The sequence below is a fragment of the Melanaphis sacchari genome, unplaced genomic scaffold (genome assembly GCF_002803265.2).
Source record: "Melanaphis sacchari strain LSU unplaced genomic scaffold, SCAv2.0 Contig36_pilon_pilon, whole genome shotgun sequence".
NCBI classification, from domain to species: Eukaryota; Metazoa; Arthropoda; class Insecta; order Hemiptera; family Aphididae; genus Melanaphis; species Melanaphis sacchari.
In genome coordinates this window covers 1,557,319-1,576,768 of record NW_020271232.1, presented here as the reverse complement: position 1 = coordinate 1,576,768, position 19,450 = coordinate 1,557,319, and the positions used below count along the sequence as shown (strand labels likewise).

At 25.9% G+C, this 19,450-nt stretch overlaps 1 protein-coding gene across 1 annotated transcript; it reads right to left on the bottom strand.

The window, feature by feature from the left end:
- Positions 1-368: 368 nt before the first annotated feature.
- LOC112597031 (phosphatidylinositol 4-phosphate 5-kinase 7-like) lies at positions 369-19,155 on the bottom strand. The gene is made up of 5 exons (XM_025342939.1): positions 19,131-19,155; positions 15,823-15,958; positions 15,440-15,623; positions 14,467-14,823; positions 369-527 (listed from the first exon to the last, which is right to left on the bottom strand). The coding sequence occupies exons 1-5, from the start codon at positions 19,153-19,155 to the stop codon at positions 369-371; spliced, it is 861 nt and encodes a 286-aa protein (XP_025198724.1).
- Positions 19,156-19,450: the final 295 nt, after the last annotated feature.

Genomic DNA, 19,450 nt, shown 5'->3' with positions numbered 1-19,450 from the left:
TTACGTTTAATTTTAAATTTCGAAAATTGTTCAAATGTTGGGTGAAGTGCGAACCACACACATATCTAAATATTATAATTTATGTGGGTTAATCATAATATGCGTTATTATTATTTGATGATATCGCAAAGAACTTCATGGAATATTTGTCTATCTTGCTTATATCATGCCGGTATACTGTCAAAATGTAACGTCTTCATTTCTACGTTAAAGTCCATTATTCAAATTGAAATAACTCTCCGTATAACTCGTAAACTTAAGATATCATTCCAAAGTTTGACACTTCTACGAGACGTATTTATTATTTCAAATGCACTCAGTATTCTAAATTAATAACTATCTATAGATATTACCATTCTTGTCTTGTATTACTTATCTTTACCGTGTTTTTTTGACTTTGACCATTGGCCAACGTACTTGTCACACAAGCACAGAAGCACAAGCCGTTCGTAGTCTTTATGATTGCTATTCCATTCGTATATACCTGTACCGTCCATGTGTCCGTCCACCCAATCACCTTCATACACCTATCATAATTATAATATACTAATATACACATAATATTATACAAACTATAATATAAATATTTATATTATAATTTAAATTAATTGTATACGGAAATATATTCTTAAGATATGAATTTGATACATACCATCATTTATCATTACATAAAATATGAAAAAAAAGCAAATACGAGTGTGATTATCAAGACACCCTATTCTCGAATAATCGACTAGAGTACTTTGATTTAGTTAAATTATATGTTTTACTGAAAATGCGTGTTATTTTTTAGTTTAAGTATTAGCCAGAATGTTTGATTATATAATTATTATTGTTTAATGAAGATATAAAACTAGGTAAAATGTATAAAAAGAAAAAAAAATTATAGGTATATTCTATACAATTTTAACTTTATTATTCAAATATTTACCATATTATTTTACTAGCCTGTAATCTAAATAATTAACATAATTAATAATACAGTAAAACTTGGCATGGTTATCTCGAATTTATTTAACTCGAAATCGTCGGTACCTCAATTTTTTTCTCCGGTCTCTAAAATTTCCTATTTAAACAATGTGAAAAAAATCTTGTTTAAATCAAATATTTTCGTGGATAACTCGAAGTTTTGAGTTTCATTAATATTATAAAAGTGTAATATTTCTCTCATATACCTATGTATAATAAGGTCATTACTCATTAGTGTTATCGTTACCAGTAAGTGGTTTAGAACGATTCATTACAAACGCTGCGATCAATAGTAAAACTACGAGTATTTTTAATCAAAGTAATTTTTTATTCTAACATCAAGATTAGAAAAAATTACCAGAGCAGTAAAAAGTAAAAACATAGAGAATAAGAGAATAACTGGATATTATGATATTAAAACATATGATGCATTTTCGTTAAAATACCAAATTATTTAATAAATTTAATAATTAATATACTATAACTGTTATAACGTATTATTTAGCGTTCCCATGTCATTTTTTTTCTATATTTCGACGATTGTTAAAAAGCAAATTTGTACATAAAAATCTAGGTACCAACATCGGCTACATCACATCAATGACTATAATTTATTAGTCATGAAATACTAACCAAACCACTCCGTGAGAATGTCTCATTTTGTATTTTTACTCGGTTACATTGTATTATACAATAATTTAATTTGCATTACAAAAAAAAATTGTCAAATTCGAACGATTTTTATGTTCTTAATAATATGTAGCAAGCTTGCTCGACAGCAGTGGGAATTTACAAAAAAAGTTTTTTTTTAAAATATCAAAATGCTTAAACAACAACTTTTATATATTTAACATAGCAAGCGTACCTACTCGAAACTATTATTTGGAGACCGCTTTTGGTTATATTAATAAACAACGATCAATACGAACTTGTAAACAACATTTTGTAAATGCCGTATGTGTAATTTTAATCCCCGCAGATATTGTTTGAACGTAAATATTTAAACCAAACACGTGGAATACTAGCATATAATATTATTTTGTCAATTTTGAAATAAAATATATCGTTTCAATTTTTAATAATAAGTTTTGTTTTTGAGCGCCAGAACGAAATGTCATAAAATATTATACTAAAATAACATGTTCTAAGTTCCATATATCATATTGAATATTATACGTTATTATAAACATATCTAACTTCACAGAAAAAGTTTTCCCGAGTGTTTCTACAGAGTTATGATTTCAAATTATAAAACCAAACCCAAACGCACTTTACCTTGTACTAATTATCTGTTAGATGTTTACTTCCGACATTGTCGCGTATTATAATGATAATATATAGATATGGTGTATAAATGTATAATAATGAGAAGAATCATATTTAAGATTTTTTTTTTTTTTATTGGCATTTTGTTTCACGGAGTTATTGTCATAGTAATAATAATAATAATAATAATAATAACAACAACAATAATAATAATAATAATATATTTATTATTGCGTAATGCCAATACGCATTTCTAATATTTCTGCAGGAATTTAATTCCAAACCAAACACTGTGCAATCGACAAAGAGTAGTTCACCGCCTCACCGGCGGCGTTTTATCGCGAGTTCAATGCGATTACGCCGACGAATTTCTTTTAAATTATTTTTCTAATCTTCTCACGTAGTGCACACCCATTTTCTCGGGAGTCCGCCGAGGACAATATACTTAATATACAGCACAGACACACAGACACACACAATGTTTGAGATTGTGACTCGGACCAACACTTGCATTTATTGCTCATGTATATTTTGTGTAAATTTTACCAGACTTTATGCACCCTTAATCATAATATACTTACGAGTGACTTTGTCGAACACGCTTTCATAGTAAATGTACCACAGTACGTGTGCACGCGAATATTATAATATAATTTGTATCTAATGGAAAAGTTAATCGAAATGTAGCAGTAATGATTTTTAAGAATTATTGAATATAGTGCATATTTAAAATATATATATACAGGTTAATTCTTTTATCATTGAACACTCATTATTTCAAAATGTGTCGAATTTTTAAAATATTTTTTTTTAAATGTTTAGTTTAACGTTTTTTTAGAATTATATATAAAATTTTTATTTTTTCACGCTTATATTTAATAGTGAAACTACTATAAACTTTTGATTTTCAAATGCCAACCTATATTTTAAATGTCATATAATAATAGGGATACTTTTTTTTTATGAATTTTATCGTTATAATTATTAGTTTCCATTTAACCGTTAACGAGTTATAGCTGCTCAAAGTTGGATAGTTTGAGGTTTTCAGGTGTTCGTCTCACAGGTTATTACGGCTGCAAGGCATTGATTAAAATTTAAAACACAATTATTGATTCATGTTTGTAAAGACCAGTAGTCAAATAATAAATCGTTATCGTTCGACCCAAGGTAATCTACCGGATCCACCGTAATCTACTATTAATAGGTAACGTATAATATGCTTTTTGTAACTATGGAAATCATATTATACCAGTCTAAATTATATTGACTATAATCATTTAACTGTCAATAATTCTGAAAATTTCGTGAATCTCGTAAATGGGGCAAACACTCAAACAATTAAATGTTTATGGTTAATATTAAAATTGAGAAATATTAAGAAAAATGCACGGGACTAATTAAAATCTATTACCATGCTATTTAATTGAATGTTGGTACCGCCCAATAAAGAATCGGAATAATTTATTTATACATTTTTTGGTAGGTATAAAAAAGTTTATTTTTCATAAAATGTAATATTGTAACAATTATCATATTTTGAACATAATTCATATATTTTGACTAATACTAATGGGTAATAACTTGTAGACACAAAAATCTTTAATGTATTAAATATAGTTATTTTTTAATCGAATTACATTTTTATTACATAATATTACATATTTATTTATAATTTTTATTTAACTAGATATCTACTGTTTTTTTCGGTAGATTACACACTAAACCTCTAAATGCCGACAATTTGAAAATTAAATAATTTCATTACTTTCATTACTAACGTAAACACTAAACACGTCATACGCCAACATTCATATTACAATTGAAACAATTATTACTCTGTAATATAATATTGTTATACAAATTAAAATTATGACTATCTATGATAGGTAGCTATATGCTTTTTATGATGTATTTTAGTTTACTATTTAATCAAACATAAGTATCATCGGATCATCCAAATTGGTATTACGCATGTAAATTAAAAATAAGTACCTAATTGGTATTTCGTCGAGAATATTGCACAATTTATTGGTAAGTTTTACTAATTTTGTAGTCAGCCATACAAATTCTAATAAATAATGTATTTGAAACATCTTAATTTCAGTTTTGTCAGTTTTATACAAATGTTGTTTAAATATTTATTGATTGACAATTATTGATTTGTTATCCAATATCCATAGTAAGATAATTTATAACTTTTTAACAAGTTGCATTATAATTTTATAGCTATTGATTTCAATTATTAATCCAGAATATTTGTTGCATGTTCAAATTCTGCATATTGATATTCTATGATTATTTCTATGTAACAAAAATATTTTTGGACAGATGATTTAAAGAATATTCATACTCTACAATTGTATTAAAAAATCTTGAGAATAACGAAAATTAAAATTTTTTTTTAACATTATTTAATGTTGTGATTAAGTTATTAGGATTTTACTTTTTTTTTTTTTTTTAGATAATCTAGTTCAAAGAAATATAAAATGATCAAGTTTGTTCAACTATATTCCTGAATAAAACTGTAAACTATTAAAAAATAATGTGTAAAGAAAAATAAAAATGATAAAAAAAAGATTGTTAGTGCTGATGTATTGTAATTTTAATATTCCATAGGTAAAATTTAATATGGGGCAACAACATCAATCATTAACACTTAAGTCATGAATTTTATGTATTTAATAATAATAGGAGAAAATAATAATTGTATTATGTATAGATAGTGTAAATTAAATTAATATTTAAAAAAAACCTATCACGCATGTATATGATGATCACTACGTAGTTGTTTACATATACGATATGTCCAATTTTAATATTAAATATTTAAAAAAATATAGTTTTTAAATTATATTATATTACTTTAGGAACATGCTAAATATTGACATTATTTTAGTAAATGGTTGATGTTGTTGCCTATTTATTGCAAAATATTAATTAGTTATTTTTATTAGTAATAAATGAATATATTATTAGTGCCATTTTAAAATGTTACTATTGTTTTTAGTCTTTTTAATTAGGATTTGTTCTTGTTTTTATAATACATAATTATCATTACTCATATTTTGCATTGTAAAACGAAAATTTTGATTAATCTGTGTCATAAAATTTAGAATAGATTTTTTATAATCCTAGACTTTAAAATTATAGGAATATTTTATAGTGGTTCCTAATAATATAAAATAAAATAAAATAAAGGATTTATTTGTGGCTAGGAGCTAGGTTTTAATGCAAATAATTAAAAAAGTATGAACATATTTATGCATCAACAATAAATATATTGTTTGTGTATAATTTTTTAATTCATGTAAATACTATGAAAATTATATTTAGTATTTAAAGATGTATTTATTATGAAAAAATTGAAATGTCATTAAAAGGAATTATAAATTTGTAATTATATAACTGAGTTAAGTTAAAATTATTTTATTTAATATTTATAAAATATTAAACTTGTATTCAATAGGTATTGTAACTATAAAAAAAGTGTAGAATTTGTATTAAATTTTACCAAATATGCAATAAGATTATATTAGTTGTAGAGATAGATGTTGTATTTACTATAGAAACACAATCTATGTATTAGAAAATATTTATCATTTATATTTAATCAAAATTATTTTAAATGTAGAAAAAAATAATAAATTGTGTAAAAATCGGGCCCTTATGACTTTAAATAAGTTGTTTACTTAAAACATAAATGTGTCTAACAAATGTAATAATAATTATATATTTGTCTTGTATTGCCCAATCATGATATTTATAATTATGCTTTGTTCCAAATGACTCCCTGTGGTTTTTCTCAAATCCAGTCTCCGACCTAGGGTATTCACTTATAGCGAGTTTCACCGATTCTAGTAAGATTATAAAATTATTATAATAATGTATATTTAATATTGATACCATATTATATCGCAATAACACGATATTTCTGTGAACACTGTATAATAGTAAAATTAGATTATTTAGATTCATAGTAGTACCTATTAAGTAAAAATAAATAAAAAATGTTATTGTGTTCAATAAAATTCATAATAACACGGGGTGGAATACTTGAACGGCCGGTTTTAAAAATAGATTTTCCCAGTAATAATAATTAAGATAAGAATTATCGCTAAATATTATTCATTCTGAAACAACGCATGCGGCATGCTATTTACTATTTACTATTTAGTATTCATGGAACAGTAGAGTGGTGAACACAACGTGCTCGTCCGATAAAATTATTTTACAAAAATAATGACAATTACGTAGCTGCATTGCGTTCATTTCGTCTTCACTTTAATCTTAAACGCCATAACTCGGTACCACCTGCTAAGGTTGTTAAAATATGGATTACAAACTTCGAAAAAATGTGTTCCTGAAAGAAACCTGTACGAAAAAAAACCATTCGTCCAATTGAAAATGTACCACCTTTGGAAGTAATACACCTACGTATAGTGAAAAATATACGAAGTTGACTCGAGAACAGACGGCTATCATCTTAAGGACATGATTTAAAAAAAATAAATGGCAAGTTATTTACTTCATTATAATAAATAATAATTAATTTTTATTAATTTTTTTAATTTTATTGTTTATCTTTGAAAATTTGTTGTTTTAGTTCCTCACTCTGTAAAAAATGCATAAAGTTTAGGAACCTACGATTTTTTTTTAAACTACAGCAAAATAATTATCATATCGTTATTTATTGTTTAAAAAAGTAAATTTCTCTAAATTGGAACTTTAAAACGTTTATAAAAAATAATTGCCTTAATATACTGTGTTTACGGTGAACTGACAATTATTGCAATAACTTTTGTTCTATTAAACATTTTCAACTCATTATTTTTTTAAATTACCACTTGTCATCTACTTTACATTTAAATTATTTTTTTTATTATTATTTTAAATTTTGTATTAAGAAAATAAAAATATTTTATTTGATATTACAAAAAAATTTAAAATAGCCATTTTATTGATAACAATTTCAAAACATTTTAGCAAAAAAAAAACAAAAAATCTAAAATGTAAAATGTTAAAATGTTTACTTTTTACGATTTTTTGAAGTTTATATAATTTTATATTATTACAAATAGATTTTCTGGATAATCGATAATCTCTGTAACACTGATAAACAATAAATAAATTTGAGTTTAAGTAAACTTTAAAAATTGTTTAAAAATTATTGAGTCAACCTTAGAAAAAGTTTTTGACATCAAAATGATTCTAAAAATTGGATTTATAAAATGGTTATTTCGATTTTTTTTAATATCAATTAGAAATTTTTTAATTTTGCATTAAAAAAAGGTAAAAATTATCGAAAAATATTTTAAATATAGCAAAGATGACAATTGTCAACTAAAAAAATAAAAAGAGTTGAAAATGTTCAATAGAACAAAAGTTATTGCAATTGTCGTTTATGGTAAAACATTCTGTATTTTAAATTTTATTAATTAAATATGAAATATTTATGATCTTGTGCTAAATTTTGAAGTATTTCAATTTGTAAAAAAAATTTAATCGATATTTTTTTCAAAAAAACTAAAAAAATTGAAAATTTATTATGCCAATAAGTAGCTCAAAAATTGTTAAAGCATTTTGAAAATTTTATCAAAAATAAAAAAATGATTATTTAAACATTTGATTAAAAATTTCAATTATCTACGGTTATTCATTTTTTGAGATACATTAAAAAAAAAACATAAATGTAATGATATGCAGATATTTCATTGTATAATAGTTAAAAAAAACATAATTTAAATTAATTATAAGTTAAACATTAAATGTCTAAGCACTTAAAAAAAAAATTTATAATGTAAAAAAAAATATAACCTAATTTAAGTTAATATAAGTTAATCATAACATTTTTATGCACAATTGCACAATGCAAAAAAGAAAAAAAATAATGTAAAAAATATATAACATACCTAATTTAAGTTAATGTAAGTTAAATATCAAATGTTCAAACATAAGTTTAATAAAAAAAAAAAAAAAAATAATGTAAAAAATATGAAGCATAATTTAAGTTAATATAAATTAAACATGATGTTTATGCACAATTGCAAAAGAGAAAAAAAAATAATTTAAAAAATATATAATCTACCTAATTTAAATTAATATAAGTTCAATATTAAATGTTTAAACATAAGTTTAATGAAAAAAAAAAAAAAATAAATAATGTAAAAATATATAACTTACCTAATTTAAGTTAATATAAGTTAAATATTAAAAGTTCAAACACAAGCTATATGAAAAAAAAAATAATGTAAAAAAATATGAAACATAATTTAAGTTAATGTAAGTTAAACATAATGTTTATGCAAAATTGCAAAAAAGAAAAAATAATGTAAAAAATATATAACATACCTAATTTATTAAATTTAAGTTAAACATAATGTTTATGCATAATTGCAAAAAAATAAAAAAAAATAATGTAAAAATATGTAACTTACCTAATTTAAGTTAATATAAGTTCAATATCAAATGTTCAGATACAAGTTCAAAGAAAAAAAAATAGTGTAAAAAATATAAAACCTAATTTAAGTTAATATAAGTTAAACGTAATATTTATGCTTAATAATTGCAAAAAAGAAAAAAAATAATGTAAAAAAATGTATAATCTATCTAATTTAAGTTTTTTTTTTTTTTAAACTTTTTTTTGATTTTATACAATCTGTAAAGGTATTTACAATGAACATAGTGCGAAAAATAATAATAAACTATACTAATAATATAATATAATATACAACTATAAAGACATGGAGACATGAGGAGAGAAGTCACTCAGATTAGAATAATGACGTGATTAGGCAATGTTATATATTATGTAAATTGTACGTATATAGTAAATATATAAAACCTAGTTATGTATATATTACTGTTTTAATTTAAAGAGTCAAGTTGTGACACCAGCGCCTTTTGAGCCTTCTTGGTGGATTTCCAGGGATGTTAGCTGAGTTAAGTGCAGACATTTGTGGATGAGGATAGTTTGCTAGACGGCATCAGCAATGCTTATAGTAGGATGAGGCCACTTCGGTGACGGTCGGTACATCAAGATCTGATTGCAGTGTATGATTGTATGATTTATTACATAAAAGGGCACATTAGTAATTATACGTAGAGTTATAGATCGAAACGTTTGTATTTTATAAATATTGGATTTTTAGCTGCGCCCCATAGTTGGACACCGTAAGTTCAAATGGGCTTTAGAAGGGTTTTGTAGAGTAATCATTTGTTTTTTAAGTTAAGTTTAGAATGTTTGACTAATGACTAGTAAAGAATATAAAGACTTTCGTCTCGAGTGTAATAGGAGACATTTTTGTTTTATGTGCTCAGCCCAAGTTAATCGCTTATCGAGGGTCAAGTCTAAGTAGGTACTTGAGATTAGAAACCGCTGGAATCATTTTATTGGACAGAAAAGATAAGAGAGAATGCCTTGTCTAAGGGAAAAGATTATATGGAAAGGTTTCTCGTTATTTATTTTAATTTTCCATTTGGAATACCATTCTTCCGTGTCATCAATTTAAGTTAATATAAGTTAAATATCAAGTTTTCATGCACAAGTTAAAAAAAAAAAAATAATAATAATGTTAGAAAAAAAACACTATAAGTAATAGGTTTAAAAAAAAAATTTTACAATTAATAAAATATAAAAAAAATATTAATAGTCAGTAAGTCGGAATCACATAAAACTAAAAATTAAAGAATAAGGCTAGTTTCATAGGAACGCAGAGGCCCCTTTGATGAAACCACCAGCCTCTAATTGGATTGACCACATCGTCTCTTTCTCCAGTACATGCGCATCCACCACCCGAGCAAAAGCTCTCAATACAAGATTCTGCGAGCGATAACTGAACCTTTTCTTTTCAATAAGTTAAACCAGTGATGTTTTTATTTGGACTCAAGTGTTCAGAAAGTTGTCTTCTCATTTGTGTTATCTTACTTTTCCCTAACAAGTATCACATATTCACTGCTGTAAATCTGGTAAGGTGCATGAATGCATGATTATATTGTGCTACATATTATTATAATAGATTATATATTAAATTTACATAACGGTGTTCTTGATCATATTTTCGAGAACCCTCCGAAGATCAGAAGGAAGGTAATAACTTGATTTTAATATTAGTATCTGACGAGGTATCTGATTACTGATTATATTTTTCAGCACTTACAAATGCAGAAATACATCGCCCCTGTTACATTTTTACTTACATTTATCTTTGCTTTATTTCATTTTTTTCTTCTATTTCTTTCGTTATTACATAAACGAATTTGTCAAAAATTTGATTTTCTAGAAGATTGCTGTTTTTCCTGAATTTTTTATTTGTTTTTCCTCATCATAAAAATTAGTTCTGGGAATTTTTAAGTTAGACCTCGTAAAAGTACAGAATAGATTCAAAATAATGTTCAAAACCACCCTCATTTTATGAAAATTGAAGCATTTTATTGACAACTTATAGGGTAAATATTCATTAATTCATTCATTCATTCATTTAAAAAAAAAAAAAAACAAAAAGACAAATACAATATAATAAAATTAATAGTCGTCATTCCGCTCAGAATTCAAAACGAATTAATCTAATAATACTTAAACGTATTGTGTGTAATATCGTAAGTTTCAGAATTTAAAATGTTCAAAAGGATATGAAGCCATGTAGAAATAAAGATATTTTTTAAATCCACTAAAACAACCTCATTTTAAAATATTCAAATTTTAGTTTTTAATTGACATTTTTTTCAACATTTTAAATGTTTATAAATAGCATTAAAAATGCCAAAATGTTTTAAAAATTATATTAAACAGAGTTAAGGTTAGTATGAATATTTTGTGAAAATTCCAAGTCTCTATAACTATTTATTTTTGAATTACAAAATAAAACCAAGTTTCATTTTATTAAAAACTATATAGTTTTGTGTAAAAATTACATTTTTCATTAATTTTTCCTGATAACTATGAAAATAACTGAGTTATTTTTATTTTTATCATCCAAAAGTACTAACTAGATTCATATTACTTTTAGGAATTACCTTTAAAGTTAAAATTGAACTTTTAATATCACAGCATTTTGCCTATACATACACAGAAAAAATAAAAATATGAAATAATACAGCTCAAAATCTAAAAAATGTACTATTTCTAACAAATTTGTAGATCCATTAGTTGTTATGAAAAGATTTGAATTCACAGTATAGTATATTTGAGTATTTTCATACTAGCCTAGGAAGTAACCAAAGTATAACTAAAGTTAATTTAAATATTTTAATAGTTAAAAATGTCCTAGTACGAAATTTCAAAACTACTAAAATATATTTTAGTTCTAAACTTGATATTTATATCATCATTATTTTTCATAACGATTTTAAACTGTTAAATTAGTATTAATAATGACTTATCCTAAAAATTACCATTTATAATAATTTTTTCTGATTGAATAAATTCTATTTGTTTTATTAAAGCAATTAGAACAGTGTACTAAAAAAAATTTTTAATTAAACACTACCAATGATTTCATGTACGTATTACATTGCATTATGGCTATATCTATAGATTATGAACTATTAAAGATGTAGTTTAAATTTTTAAATATTTTGCATTAATATTTAATTAATTTATTACGTATTGGACATAGTTACTACAGGTACAAAGTTAATCACTGCGTCGAACAATAATCGATAATAAGTTTATTCACACATGGAAATATGTACCTATATTACTATTATTTATTACCTATGTAACTGCAGATCTTCAGAAACAAGAAGTATAATAAAAACCGGAAAACACCTAACTTTGAGCACTGAGCAGCTATAATTCGTTAATGGTTAAATGGAGACTAATAATTAATAGCATTATTATATGATATTTAAAATATAGGTTGCTATCAGTGGCGTACACAGAGGTAGGGTTCTAAGGTTTTAACCCCCTTCAAAATTTCTTCCTCCTCCCAAAATGTTTTTTATATGTTAAATAATATATCTATTGCCTATGGATTATAGTCTTTTGAACAATAATTTTTTATCAATTAAGTATAAAAATATAAATAAATATAATTTATAAAATTATTACTTTTATAACTGTATGAATATTGTTTAGATATTTTATTATTTTATTTATAGTATATATTATTATCAAATATTTTTTATTTTAAGGGAAAACAATTGGTATAAAAATAGAAATTTGAAAGAATTATTTTGTGTTATAAAATGTTAGTGATATTTACTTGTTTATGTTTGGGGGGGGGGGCAGAGCCTCACGGGTGTCTGATCTATAGTGAAAATCCTAATCGAATTAAAATTCTGCGTACGCTTCTGGTTGCCATTTAAAAACTAAAAGTTGATAGTGGTTTCACTATTGAAAACAAGTGTGAAAAAAATACAATTTTTATATAATTCTAGAAAAGAATGAAACTAAACATTTTGAAAAAAACATCGAAAAAAGTCAATCCATTAAGAAATAACGAGTGTTCAATGATAAAAGAATCACCTTATATACACACCAACATAAGTTTCCGATTTGGGTTTCTTGTGATTTATGTAAAATAAAATAATTGTAGTTGGTACTTGAAACCGTAATTTCTGGGACTCTTGTAACAAACTACGCTTACAAGTTTACGTGCTATATAATATGTGTTTTATTCTCGCCCGGTCAATTAAAATATGGATCGATAATCTGGATTCTACGCTAAGATAACTTTATAACCGATTTTGAAATTGAGTTTTGAGCACATTAGCGTACATAACAAAGTTGAATAACTGACTTCGAGATTATTAGGTATAGAATTTAATATTGAAATTTTGTAACTTGGAAGATAATTTAACAATTTATGCTGACTATATATTAATATTAATTAACTAAATTCGATGATTGATTGTCCCGAAATACTTTCCTTAATCTCTTTAAACGTTCCAACCTTCTCGTTAGTATCCACTTACACCTTATATGTTTCTACGCGTAACGCAACTACTGTATATTATTTGTACTGATCGACCAAATGTTAGTTAACATTAAGGAAAAAACTTTTTTAATTTTTCCTCTTTCTACTCTGGTTACAGAATATTGTTTAAAACATATTAATGATTTATAGCACTAATCAGTATTTGATTTGTTTTATTTCTGTTTGAATCTTAAAAGTTTGAACTTGTAGTTTGTATCTACTTGTTTTAAATAATGTTATTCTTATTTTGTATTTTGTATCAAATGCTAAATATAATATGTATATTTTGTTTACAAGTATATACACTTACTGTACTATATGTGCCCATTAGGATTTTCGCCATTCTAAGTAAAATAAAATCTGTTTTGTTTTGTTAAATCAAACATTTTCCACCAAAACACTGTTTGTTGAGGAGATGTTCGATTGCTGCCTGAATTTCGGGTAGTCGTTATTTTATCCCAAATATAAGTATCCCGATTGCGTCCAAACACACATTGGTTCACAAAATAGCTTATAGTTATAAAATAAATTAAATATTTTAAATACTGTATTGGACGTATTTGTATTTGAAATTCTAATAATTTTGTGTAAATACTTTAAAAATTCAAAACTATTATTCGTTATTATAATATTTAATAATAATACAACACCAGTTTTCTATTTCATCTGCGCTAATAGCTTATAAAATCGAAATTTATATTTAAATTCTACAAACATTTATTTTATTTTTTTCGCTTAATATTTCGTAAATAAATCATTTCCATCATCTACACTTTATACTACCTAACCTATCGGACGCAATCGGGATTGGTGAAAAGGTAAGGTAATTTTGGGCCGCAATCGGGCGACGCCCGTTCACCGTATCGTTTTTTATAAAAAATGTCAATAAAGTAGAGCTGGAAATAGTGCGAATATAGTTCGTGTAAACATACTTAGCCACCCACTTTTACGCACGAAACTCAAAATATGTATTAGAATAAACGGCAACCGGCTAACTATTAACGACCAAAAGATAAGTTCGTACTTATAAAATATATTGACATGTGAGTACAACCTAAGGCGTCATTTTTAGACTCGAAGAAAAAAAAACAAAACTGTGTACACTGACATTGTACGAAAAACTTCTGATTGGACGAACTAAGCATTCCGTGCACGTAACGATACAGCGGCAAGTATTGCTGTGTATAGGAAGTATTGAAAAATGCATTCCAATGGTATATATATGCTTACGTTTTTTTTTTTTTTTTTTTTTTCCGTAAACTTTTGCTAAACCTAACCGAATTCGATACTTGTCATGACCCTATAGTAAACTCACGTGGTCGTTTGGCCATACTGCCTTACCGCGGCCGTGCGGTCGGCCACGTGACCAGCCACCGGTGTACCGCGTCCCGTCCGGCCAACTCGCAGTGCCGCTACCGTGCGGCCGCCCGTCCACCCAGTCACCGGAGTAATTCAACGCGCCGTCCGGTTGACCGACGCAGCAGGCCGTTTCTCCCCGTCCGTTCCTCTGGCCGCCCGTCCATTCGCCGCTATACCACCGGCGGCCGTCTTCGCAGGACACGTGCAGTCCTCGGCCGTGCCTAAGGCCTTTCAGGAATTCGCCTCTATACCAACTGCCGTCCGGCCATTTTATGACGCCCCTGCCCTCGGGAATACCGTCGTTTAATTGTCCCTGTGGATGTGTGAAAAAACTTTTCTCCAAACGTTTGCTAACCGCAAGCCTTGGACTACGTATGACCCACGCGATTATTCGGTACCACGCCGAAATGAAATTTAATACCGCATGTTGCGGTTATCAACCGACGTCCGAGACACACACTTATCGTGTAGAACGTGAAACAGGAGAAAAAAGTTTTGAATTCGAGACATGATGGTGTTTTAGACGATCGCATAGAACATAATATGAATTACTAATAAGTTATCTAAAGAGATTGAGATATTACGAGTTTCTCGAAGGTCTTGAAAACAAGTAGTTCTAAGTTAATTGGACATATATTACACCATAACAACTAGTCTACTCGGTAGAATAATAGACAGTGCCACGGAGAGAGAAAATAGCTACAGAAGACCACTTCTTGACTTCATTAGTGGAGTGATAAAACTTTGACCGAAAATCGTATTGTTGGTTGAAAATAAAGTGGGTAAATACGAAGAGCAGAGAATTGCTGCCAACTAGACTTTAGGTTGTAACCAAAAGGAAAAAAATCCTTTATCAAGTATAGTTAATATTAGGTTCTTAAGATATCAATATGTTAACTTTTGTTGGTATTCGGCAGTGAACACGTTACCTCGTAAACGGCGCCACTGTCAATGCGTAAACGTCCTGTGTTATTTGGTATCCATTCGGACAATAATTGTCCTTCGAATAAGTTACCCGATTTGTACGTCACTCGAACCATGTTTTGTGTTTCACTGATCGTTTCAAGTTTTTTCTGCATTTCTGTGGTTTCTAATGGTGACAAGTGTTCTTTGCTTTGTAAAAAGTTGGGTTTCAATTATATAAATAATTATTGTCATTATAACGTGACGGTAATATAATGTTTAACAATTGTTTTAGTATTATAAAATTACACTTGGGTTAACTAATGCGTTAAATTTAAACGCGGTAACGTTTTAAAAATGATTTTTACTTTTAATTTTATTTTGAATTAAAAAAATCAACGCGTCTTACTGATCAATAACGTAATCGGCCATCGAACTGTAAAATATTGCATTTAACTTATGATTGATTTCAACAGGAATGACTTCAGAAAGCGGACACTTGTTGTCAAAGTTTTCCAAAAATCTAAATGATTTTACCGGAACCCCTGATGTGAATATTTGAATAGAAATCAAATCAATTAATATAAAATATAGTGTATTACGTAATTTTTTTCACTAATTTAAATAAACATAATACATATTATATTATTTGTTTGACTTTTATCATAATCACAAATCACTGATGTTTGTATTTATATATTTATATTTATTTTACTATGAATAAATTGTTTTTATTTTACACATTACAAGATTTTTACATGTTAGTGGTGCATAGTATTTTATAAGTATATAGGGAAGAAAAAAATTAAAACATCATGTGTGTTTGAACTGATAATAAATATATTGATGTATTAGGATTTGAACAAAGCATTGGGTAAGATGAACACTTTATATTATAATATAACAGACTACAGTATAATTTTTTAATAACGATAGTTTTACAATATTTGCGTTGAGCAAATCTATACGAATATTATATTAAAGTTCTCTTACAATTTATTATCATTATTATTATTAAATTTATGTGTTACAGGTTTATATATTTTTAAAAGCTTATAAATCTTTTATTTACAGTGTTCTATTTTTGGAATCACTTTGACATTTTTGTCATACAACTATGAAACATGATAATTATTTTTGAGCAAATTTAAAAAAAAATAGGTTTTCGGATTTTTTTATGCATGATTATTACTTAAATTAATAAAATGAAAATCATCAGTAAACGTGCACGAGGTGTTCAAAAGTTTTCAAGTAACTTTGATATTATTAACGTGAATGTTATATAAACTTAAGTTGTGAAATTTAAATGTTTTAAAACTGAATGTTTTTGGAAAGCTAATAATCGATTGTTCTTATCTATGCGTTTATATAAGCGCATTAAACGTAGTCTTCGCTGATAATTCCATTCAGGTAACTACTACTAGCTGATTACGTTTTCAAATAATTTATAGTAGACGCATTGGCATTGAATTTAATAGTAACTATAATTAATTGATTATTAAGCTCGGTTTACTCGGATTTTACGAGTATTTCATTGGCCGTTTTAGGAGTTATGAGTTGGACCAAAGCCAGTTTGTGGTATGTAGATTAAATTATGTATTATATACATCCAAAAATTTCCGATGTCTCTTGACGGTATGATATGTGAACATTGTTAACAAATACGTTACTATTGCGCATTAATAATTTTTGTTCTGCGATATCGGTTAAGATGTATTTTAGAATAAAATATTAATATTTATTTTAATCTTTTTTTCAAACGGTCGGCATTGACGTTTACTTGCACTTAACGCAATTGCTTACACTCTGGAATGGCAGAAAAATTTAATTTGACCAAAAGCCTAATACATTTATATTATCTTATACGACTCCGATATACTTTATACGATGGATAGGGAAAAAAATATTACTAACAATAATATTTTAGATTTCTTCTATGCTAAGCTATATTCTTTCATTTTTTCCTACTATTTTGCAACGTAAATTCAAGTATCGATTTATTCAAACAGGAATGATTTATATTTTTATGTAAAAAAAGGAACGGACAGAATATTGTACGGACGGGTGTTGGGTACTCGTTGGAGCTTGGTATTTTAAGTGCACATAAAAATAATTTACGAGTTAAGATTTTCAAAATGTATTAATACATGTTATTGTATAGTAACAAACATTATTTGAGTAATCTCGATGTTTTATAGAAACTATTTTACAAATCTATAATAAATAATAAATGCAAATAACTATATTGAAAATTTTAAGATAATTAATGATTATAAATAACTGTAAAATTGTTCAAAACCTTTTTATATTGCGTGCGGTTTATTGTTAATGTAATATAGTTGAATCATTAATTTTTTGGAAAATAACTAAAAACTATCTCATTGTAAACAGTATTGTTTGTGAATAGAATTTTTAATCTAAGGAAATACTTAATGCCGATAATTAAGACATTCTACCCGAAACAGTTTTTATGGGTATTATAAAAACCTATAGTCCAATGCTTAAGTCTAGGAAATTATTTATTATGTAATATTTAATTTATGTGTGACTGGCATTTCTAACTTCGAATTTAAAGAGAAACTATAGTCTTTCATAATTAATACAAAAGTACATTATGCATTAAACAATAACAATAATACGTTTTAAAATTTATTATCTCAAAATTAAAGCACATTCATTGAATAATAAAATCATATTTCATTTATTTAGTCTTAATAATATGAACAATGCCTATATTTCGATATTTTGTACGGCTGTTTTAACTATTCAAATAATTTCACTTATATCAGTTAAAACTTTAACAATGCGTGTTAAAAATTTAAGTATAAGTTATACAATTGCAATTTAGGATTTAAAGTTTATAAAATAGCATGTCTTAAATAACAGTCACGGAAGTACTTTAAAATAATACAAAGGCTATTTGTGATAAACATTAATTGAACGTGCACTTTTTATATAAAAATTGAGTGAGTGCAATTTAGTACAGTAATGTCTAAAGAATAAATATATTTTGGCATATCTACTTTTATAATTTTTAAAAAAAGTTTATTAAATAAAAAAACAAAACGCTTATTAAAACTATTTCCTTTGAGAATTTACCATTTTTTATTTTTTTTATTTTTAACGTTTATTGAGTTATTGAGTACCATAAAATACGTTTTAATTTTTTAAACGAGCAATGAAAAAAATAACAACTATAAAGTTTTCTGATGTCTATTATTGAATGTTTTTTTTATCAACTGCTTAATTATTTTACTGAACATATTTTACATTATGCATTAGATCAGAGGCTATCAAACTATAGATAAAAACTTAAAAGTATACACATTATAACACAAGTTATTTATTCACAAAATATTTATATTGTGTAAAATTTTGATTATCATAAATAATTTAGAACATTATATATTAAACATGTATAGTATTAATAACTAATAAGTTTGAAAACAATATATAACAACAAAACATTTATTCAAACATTTTATTTTTTTGTTGTGTACTTTAAATGGTAATTATTTGAAAAAATCAAATTTTATTCAAGATAAATATGTTTTTGTGTAAACAACATGCTTGTTATTTTGTATACAGTAAATATTTTATTGACAGACAAAAATGAATGGTCAAAGACTGTGTAATTTCCCTTTAAAAAGGTTCAGTAAACATACAAATATATATTACTTATCTCAATTAAATCAATATTGAAATTCTTGAACTTACCTTTTGGTTCTTCAGAAGAAGTCATCTTTATAACAAATTAGTTAAAGTTTTGTCTGCAATAGAATTATCTACGATCGAATTTAGATCAATATGTCGTGAATCAGCAAGTTATAACTAGGTTATGGTCACATGGCAACTATTACTTAAGTGTTACCTATTTTAATGTGTGTTGACTGTATCTGTTTGAAAAGAATTTACTAAAAACAATATCTTTTCTTCATTTAAATATTGTGTCTAGTAATTATAAAAAAACCTAAATGTTGTTGTGCTGTTTTTCAAGTATTAAAATGTACACCACACACACACACACACACACACAC

Bases quoted from the DNA above. Each gene is read 5' to 3' on its own strand.
- LOC112597031 (XM_025342939.1), bottom strand. From the start codon at position 19,155: ATGACTTCTTCTGAAGAACCAAAAG. The intron at 15,624-15,822 runs GTAAGACGCGTT...CTTTTTACAAAG, and splicing joins GCCGATTACGTTATTGATCA to CAAAGAACACTTGTCACCAT. The intron at 14,824-15,439 runs GTAACGTGTTCA...ACACATCCACAG, and splicing joins ACAGTGGCGCCGTTTACGAG to GGACAATTAAACGACGGTAT.